Source organism: Cryptomeria japonica, chromosome 3 (genome assembly GCF_030272615.1).
Source record: "Cryptomeria japonica chromosome 3, Sugi_1.0, whole genome shotgun sequence".
Classification (NCBI taxonomy): domain Eukaryota; kingdom Viridiplantae; phylum Streptophyta; class Pinopsida; order Cupressales; family Cupressaceae; genus Cryptomeria; species Cryptomeria japonica.
The window spans coordinates 216966819-216975669 of NC_081407.1; the positions used below are offsets into that span (position 1 = coordinate 216966819).

At 31.7% G+C, this 8851-nt stretch overlaps 1 protein-coding gene across 1 annotated transcript; it reads left to right on the forward strand.

Annotated features, from left to right (window-relative positions):
* The first annotated feature begins 1727 nt into the window (after nucleotides 1–1727).
* LOC131074545 (LOB domain-containing protein 1) lies at nucleotides 1728–2514 on the forward strand. Its single transcript, XM_058011184.1, has 2 exons — nucleotides 1728–1946; nucleotides 2099–2514. The coding sequence occupies exons 1-2, from the start codon at nucleotides 1767–1769 to the stop codon at nucleotides 2414–2416; spliced, it is 498 nt and encodes a 165-aa protein (XP_057867167.1). The 5' UTR covers nucleotides 1728–1766; the 3' UTR covers nucleotides 2417–2514.
* The last annotated feature ends 6337 nt before the right edge of the window (nucleotides 2515–8851 follow it).

Genomic DNA, 8851 nt, shown 5'->3' on the forward strand with positions numbered 1-8851 from the left:
AAAGGGTTTCGGGTCCCTTCAAAACCTATTCATTTTGTAATTAAAAACATTGTGGGGAATATGTTTTTTCTTTTGCTTATAAAGAAAACCACAAATTTTATTTTTTACTTTTCAATCTAGTAATATATTGAATACCATAAAAAATTACGAATTCTATATCCATTTGTGGATGGATAACATATTAGATGACTTTTTGTTAAGGAACTAAAAAAAATAGATTAATGCAAATAGCTTGTGATGTATAAACATTATCCTCTATGATATACCTACCTAGAAATTTAAAATTTAAACAATTGTATATTGAATAAACCATGACATGATTTGGATGCTTATTCTTGATTTATAAGTTTTCTTATTTGAATGTGTGATGTAACGATCTTATTGAGGAAAAACCTATTTGTGTATTTATTTGTGTACCAATTCAAAACTTTAGACAACTAAGTGGTAAATAACCAAACTACATCAACAAAAGACTAGACAAAAGAATATGAACCATATATTGGTGATTTACAATATAAGTATTAATCTTTAGAACTTATTCTTGAAAAATAAAGATAATTTCAAAGGCATTCTTAATCTTGTTAACTAATTAAATACATTGATTTTATATTAAGAATTTATATTTATTAGAAAAAATGATTATTTTCATCTATAAACATTAAGCTTTTTAACTGATTACAAATTGTGGAAAAATAAAAAAATAATGAATTGTGATAAAAAGAAAGATATGTCCTAAATACAGTCTTTCAGAAAAGAAAACAAGAAGGACAAACAAAGCCATGTGAGGAAAGTTTAGTGCGGCCCACAACCTGCTGTTTTGTCGGACATTAAATAGTAAGGGGAAAAGTTGGAAAGTGTGAAGGAATGGACATCATCCTAATCAATATAGAAAAACAAGATAAAGTTAAATTTCTGACACACGGTAAAAGAATTCTGAAAGATTTAAATCACCATATTTTTGGACAAATAAACGTGAACTCAAAAGTTGTAGAATTATATAAAAAATGGACGAAAAATGTATATTTGTTTTCTTTGTTTCGTATTTCAATTGTATAAATTAATTGATTTTAAATTTAATATTTATTTTTGTAAATTGAATTTTTTGAGATGGAGTTGTAAGTTCAATTATGTTTCTTAAATTTAATTATATAAATAATTTAATTATATTTTTAAAATTTAAAACTTATGACAAATTTGACTATTATCTTTTAATTTGCATATAAAAACTTGTCAATTGAACATCTTAAAAATCTAAAATTGTATAAAAAACATAAAAGAGAATGAAAAAAAATAAAGGTATGATTATTACCTATCTGTCATTCTATAAAGACTCTATACATTACAACATTCATTTAAAACATCCCAAATTTATACGTTTGATAAAAGTTCATCTTTAAAGACTCTATAAATTATTTCATCTATAAGAAGAAAATAAATAAAAGTATGATTACTACCTATCTGTTTGCACCTGCTACTTTACAACATTCATTTAGAACATCCCAAATTTATACGTTTGATAAAAATTGATCTTTATAGACTCTATACATTATTCCACTTATAACAAAAACCCTAAAAAATTTACAATTCAACATGAGGAAAATGTTCACTTTACACCTGTAAACACAACGTCATAATGTCTTAGAATAGCCAGTCAGCGCTATCATCTATATAATCTATTTATCTGTTCCTTAGTTTACAAGACTCTCTGCTCTCCCAGATTTACTCTTTAAACCTTCATAAATTTTTCTTCTCCTGTTCAATTTCAGATGGAACAGAAAGCAAAGGAGATTTGTGGGATTGTATATCCTTGCGCACCCTGCAGGATTCAACGAAAAAAATGTGGAGATAATTGCCCACTTGCTCCCTATTTCCCACCAAACGATCCTCAAAAGTTTTTACTTGTACACAGCTTATTTGGGACAAGCAAGATTGTCAAAATCCTCAAGGTACTGTAAACAAATTGTTTTTCAGATACTCCTCTATTGATATTCGTTTTCTCAGTTTATAACAACTATAGTAGTCTTTAGTATTTACTGCAACAAAACGTAAAAACCCTAATTTAATCTTTGAGCATTTTTATGTTGTTCTGTAAATACAGGATATTCCGGTTGAGAAGAGAGAAGATACTGTAAACAGCTTGGTATTTGAAGCAAGTGCGAGAAAGTATGATCCAATTTACGGCTCCAGTGGTGCAGTTTGTCGGCTACAGAAGAAAGTAATAGAGCTGCAATCACAACTGGAAAACACACAAGCTGAGCTCCTCAATACCCAGGCTAATCTTGTGCGTCACATGAGTGGTAGTGAAGCAGGAACTACACTCGATTTTACCCAGGACTTAGTACAGCGTAGCGATGACTTCATACTTTTGCAGGACGATCAGGATCTGTTTTGGTGGGAAGACATGATGTCTTTTTAATAAGATTGTCTTAATCTTTCACCAATCACTTCAGTTATCTGTACTACTTAAATAGCCGCCTTCAAGCCATGAACTCCTCCTACATTTGCTTTTCTATAACACTGAGTTAGCTTTTTTAATTGGAAACTTAAATATTTTTCAAAATTCAAAATTTGTTGTTATTTGCTTTCTGTTTCTGGATTTTTTTTTTAATATCTACTACTACTCTATTTTCTAATTAATGAAATCTGACGCTCATATTTATTAAAAAAATAAATGCATTATTTTTAATATTATATAAATTAATAAAAGTTAATTGTTTAATTGTGAGATGCCATATCATTCAAGATGAGGGTAGAAGTCAATAGAAATTGTTGTTTTTCCTATTTAAAATAAAAAGTAAAAAAGGTTAAATTGTGTTATGTTCACAAGTGAAAATTATGGGCATGACATAAACAAGAAAAATAAATTTAAATTATGTTAATCTAATGTAACAATTAGATTAAGCATAAAGAGTTAGGAAAAATATTTGATGCACAAAGTCATTGTGGTTGAGCTCAAAGATGTTTAGGAACTTAGGAGAAGATGAGAGGACAACAAGTGTTCTCACTTTGTTAGTGGATGGTGAAGAGAGCAATATTAAAGAGCAATCTATAGTGGAGAATCCCCTTTGAGTAAGTGGAGGGATGAGATGGAAATGAAGGTACATTGGAGTACTTCAATGGAGATGAGCATTTCCTTCTTCCTATGTGAGATAGTATCAAGGCCTAGGTCCATGCCATGTACAAAGGAATCATGACTTGTGAACAAAGGTCATAGCTATCTTAACATGTGGGGATCTATAAGATTTGATGGAATTTAATTAAGATTAGTGTGTGCAAGTTGGGGCTTAGCGAGATAATTAATTTTAACCTATTAAAAAAATGTATCTGGAAAAAAAAATGAAATAAATAGGTGTAATTATTTATTTTTTGGAGAAGGGATGCGGAATTGAAGTAAATAAACATTTAGATTTACATACTTAAGGTGGACATTACAAAAATGTTGATTAAAGTCATTTTGCATTACAAATGAGATCAAGTGCATAGAAATGAATAGTATAGAAAGAATGATTTTATTAATATAAAATTAGTAAAAAAAATAAAACTAGATAGGTAATTAGAGAACTAGATATTTATTTAATTAGGAAATTGTAAGGTAATTAGTTGTAATAATAATGTTTCAATGTCAAATATTAATATTTGGCTTCTCTTTAAAATGGTGTTGTAAAATAACATTGTTTTGCTAAATAATAAAGCTAGTCGGATTAAGAAGCAAAATGATTGGATGTCCTAGTCATTCAAAGACAGAGTGAGTGGGAGGAAAGATTGTAAGTTGATGATTCCTCCTTAAAATGACTTACAATTTAGGAGAACATGGATGTGCTCTCAAAATGAATGAAGAGATGAAAGATAGATGGGATAAAAGATCTTAGGGAACAAACAATAGGAGGATGATGAGATAATGGATTAGGGGTGGAGGCGATGAAAGAATATCTGTTATGCTAAACTAGACTAAGAAATTGTTATTTTATATAGCACTATGCTTTATACACTAGGGTATAAAAGTCTAGGTTGATAATGCATCTTGCACATAAGAAAACAAGTCACAAGTAATCCTACTCCATATGGCAACACGATATGAAATACTATGATATTGTAGTGGTAAGAAGGATATGAGGATCAATATAGATATAAGAAAAATGGCAATACACATATACAAGAAATAAATCATGAAAAAAATATAATGTTGTTTCCCTGACGAAACTATAAAGAAAAGATTGAATAATTAGATGATGGAGAGTGTTGTTGATGTGAAAATAATACATCTAGAGGAAAGAATAAGGATTGGGTATCATACATCTCAATGATGATGATTGAATTTAAATAAATTCTTACAACAAGGATAGGCAAATGATTGGATAATTCTATTAGTTTTATTAGTATTATGCAGTTGTGTCTTATGTATTAAGTTGTTAGGAGCATTTAGATGTGATGAAGATTTTAGCATTGATAGATATGTAATTGGATGACACACATGTATCCTACAACATGATACCACTGACATGGGAAATGTGATTATAGGACAAGGGATGATAAAGTAGATGGGAATGGATGGGGAAGTATGGTTAATGGATTTGGGTGGGCAATATTGAAGGACTAGATGGTGGAGGAAGAACATGCACCAATAAAGATATGTCATATATAATGAAGTTTTGGGATGGAGAAGAGGATTATTTAGTAGGAGAATGATGATGGAGGTGTTGAGGCTCATGATTTGGATGAGGTGTGAGTATAGATATTATAAAAAATACAAAGGGATAGTTGAAAGGATTGGTGTGTATGGAGGATTAAAAATAGAGGATTCAAACCAAAATGAATGAGATGGTTTCATTACATGCAGGGTACGGAATTTTTTAAATGACTATGAAGAACAACACCAAATTCATGAAGTGTGGTAGGGTGGGTTGGTTTGATTAAGGGGGGATAGCTTTATGGTTGAAGGCAGACAAATATTTATGGATTTCATATGCACAAGAGGTATTGTGTGGATGTGAATATATTACAAATAAAGTAGTATTTGTATTTTCCAAAGTAGGTTGGGATAGGTTTCCCCTAGATCCAAGTTATCAAAGATGAAACAAAGACAAGGGGATTAAAAAACTATGAGAGAAATAAAGTAGATAATATGGAGATGGTTGATGCTTTATCCAAAAAGTAGGAGTGGAAATGGATGATAGAATTATATATGATGCCTATTTAGCAATTTTTCATGATGGTACTCACCCAATGCATCTATTTGTTATTTTTTCTTTATTTGACATATTATTTCTGTTTTTTTTTTTTTATTTACCTTTTTATAGGAGGAGGGAGTAGATGGATGGGAATGGAGGATAAGATGGTGGATGAAGGATAAATGGGTATGGAGGTTAGTGAAAGATGAGGAAGGACTCTAGTACCTTTTTTCTATATCAAAGTGGAGACCATTAATGATAATCATTATAGTTTAGTAGAACCTTATTGCTTACAAGTTGTGCTTGTCTAAGGTTTGTTTGAATTGGAAACAAAGGAGGATCCAAATAATGAAAATACAAAGATCAAAATGGATCTAAAGGGGGAGATATGTTGATAGGATAATGAGAGGAGGGATGAGATTTAGATTTGGTTTAATGACATGATATTAAGGGGAAAAAGGACAAATATTTATAAATTTAATGATAGATGGTCATTAAAGAGTTATTATGGGGGCTCAAGTGTACTGGATATATTTGGATAGAGTAACAAGGAGGTGAGATTGGGGGTGAAAAATGATATGAAATTTAGGGGAACCAACATGGATGGAGAATAATGATGAGCTTAGAGGATGATGGAGGATGTTGGACACCAAATTTTGGGATGTAAGGGATCAAAATATACTTATAAGGTGGACTGTTCTTAGATGAAATATATTTAAGCATGGGAGAAGCTTTTGGAAGGGTTGATGGATTTATTATTTATTTTTTCTTTGGGATCCAAATCGTGTTTACTTTATCTTTTTATTTTTTTATTCTTTGTGGCTATTTTAATCGATTTTGATTTTAGACTAGATTTTGCTTCATTTTTTTTGTTATTTTAACAAGACATTGTGATTCTTAGATTTTTAGAGATTCCCTACTATGTAGCCAACCTACTAGTTCTTTAATTGAGAAACATTCTAATTATTAATTTTATCAAATTTCCATAGTCCATAATCAAATCATGAAGTTGCTTCTGGATTTGACTGTCTATCTTTTTTTTGCATCAATGTTTCAGATCACACTCTATGATCCATCATCAGGATGAGAGAGTGTCAAGAGATTAAAAATTAATAAATTGCAGACAAAGGCTCACTTAGGGGGTTATTTGAAGGGGAGGGGTTAAGGAGTAAATAAGAGATGCACACGGAACGAGGAGGATAGGGATACAAAGGATAAAGAAAAAAGGAAATCAAAAGATCACAAGGTTGACTAATTGTTTATTGAAAAATGTGGTATTAAAGACATAATTATAACATTTATAATCTACCAAAAATGATATTCATAAAATACCTATATTTCTTTATAAGGTAATTACACAAAAATGCATTATTGTTGGTGTAAATAATTATTCATCTTGGATATTATTACACTTACTTAAGTTTACTTAGGAAATGCATTTCATAGTAGTTTGGGTATGAGACACTTGGGTGTTTCTGCCACATTGGGATAGTGTGTGTAGGAGAATTTCCACCTTTTATGGTGTTGATCTTGTTGTTACACTTCACATTCAGTGGGTGATCCACCTCATGTGGACTATTATATTGTTTCTCCTACCTACCCACACCTATTTCCTACCTACCCTTATTTCTTATTGAGCCACATGTCATGCTTGTGTGATCACATATCCATATAGCCTTGCCTATATAAGCAGGCTCATATTCATTGTATGTAACGAATGCTTAATGATCCAGTTGATCATATTTTTCATCTTGATAGAATACAGTTTATTTCTATCATCTATTTTGTTCTCTCTTATTTGTGCTTTCCATTGCCTCTTGATCTTGGCAAAATCTCACATGGTATCAGAGCCATTATAATGTCATTAATTTGCTAATTGAGAGAAATTGATGCTATTTGGTATTGTGTATTTTGGAGTTTTCTATTGTAGGTTATTATTGAAGCTTAATGGGTCAAATCTGAGGTTATCATTGGATTGAGGAAGTCCAAGAAAGTCAGTTTTGCTTTTTGTTTCATCCAAATCAGACTTCGGAGGCCAAATCTAGAGGCATTTGAAGTTTGACGCTACAGTGAAAATTTTCCAGAATTTATAATTTTGCAGGCATTTTTCAAATAGCGATATCTCACTCATTCGGACTTGTTTTTTCGAGCAATTTTTTTTGTTTTGGGGTAAAATTTCGGGTCTGTACAGTGGTGCAGAATTTTTTTGATTTTCGGATATAGTTTTTTCGGAAATCACGAAATCCCGATTTTTACAACTTTGGAGGCTTCGTTTGGGCTCATATGGACTCCTTTTCAAGTGCCGTTTTTTTTGAAACTGCATATTTTTTAATCTACATTCATAATATGCCATCTGTTTGTAGTGATTTTAAGTAGAAATAGTACTTTCAGTATTTGGCCATTTTTAGCATATTTGGTACTTGCATTTTGCTTGGATCTCAGTTTAGATCACTAGCAGTATTTGTTGAAGTCTCTTAGATCTCATTTTGAGAAGTTGTAAATTGAAATCAGAAGTCCACTTAGCCTTGTTTTGCAAGTGGCCTATTGTACACACACTAAATATAAAGTGCCAAAATCATCATTTTTGGGGGGTACTTTGATTGAGTTAATTGGGGGGGGGGGTGTCTATTGTGCTTTTGTGCTCTTGTGTTCCTTCCTTTTTGCTGCTATGGGTTCTTCTAAGTTTCCTCTCTTAACTCCTCATAATTATGCTACTTGGAAAATTGATGCATAGAGTAAACTTATGGAAAAAGGACTAACTCATTACATTGATGGAACTATTGTTGCTCCCACTGATCCTAAGGTTGATCCAGTTGGTCACTTGGATTGGCTCACTAAATATATCATGGCAATTAGTACCTTAAGAAAGTATATATCAAAGGATCTCATTTATCATATTGAGAAGTGTACTCTAATCAAGGATGCTTGGAAAAAGTTTCAAGACTTGTATGGTCAAGTTGATGAGATTAGGGGATATCAAATTGATAGTGATCTCACCATATTGGATCCCAAGAACTTTGATACTATACAAGATTATGTCACCAAGGCAATTGAGTTGAGGGCACAACTCAAAGATTGTGGCATTGATAAGAAGGATACTCAATTGATCTTCAACTTGATGGGCAAGCTTCCACAAGAATATGCAGCATTTGTTTCTAGTTTCCAAACCCATAGGATGACAATGGGTTCAAGCTACACAATGCCTACATTTGATGCTTTCAATGAAATGTTGATGATGGAACAAACTAAATTGATAAGCATGGGCATTCTTAAGGCTTCTAAGTCTCAAGCATTAGTGGCAAATCAAAGGAACAAAGGAAATCAAGGAAAGGACAACTCAAATAAGAAGAAATGGAAATCAAAGCCTAAGGACAAAGCACCATCTTATCCACAACAAGGAGATTCATCCTCTTCCAAGAGAGATAACTCACAAAAGAGGGAGAGACCTACTTGTGCCTATTGTAAAAAGGTTGGTCATGAGGAGCGTCATTGCCATTCTAAGAAGATTGATGAGCTCACACATATCATCAAAAAGAATAACATTGATTTGCCTAATGTCTACAAGAAGGATGATTCACCAACTTACACTTCCTCACATTCAAAAAGAAAGGGGCAAGCATTCATGGCTTCTATAAGTGGGAAGACTCACTCTTTTGGAACAAGAAAAGGAAAATCTCTATGTG

What these genes read in the sequence shown, in the direction of transcription:
- LOC131074545 (XM_058011184.1), top strand. Translation starts at nt 1,767, where the DNA reads ATGGAACAGAAAGCAAAGGAGATTTGTGGGATTGTATATCCTTGCGCA. An exon ending in AGATTGTCAAAATCCTCAAG is followed by an intron (nt 1,947 to 2,098) that starts GTACTGTAAACA and finishes CTGTAAATACAG; the next exon opens with GATATTCCGGTTGAGAAGAG.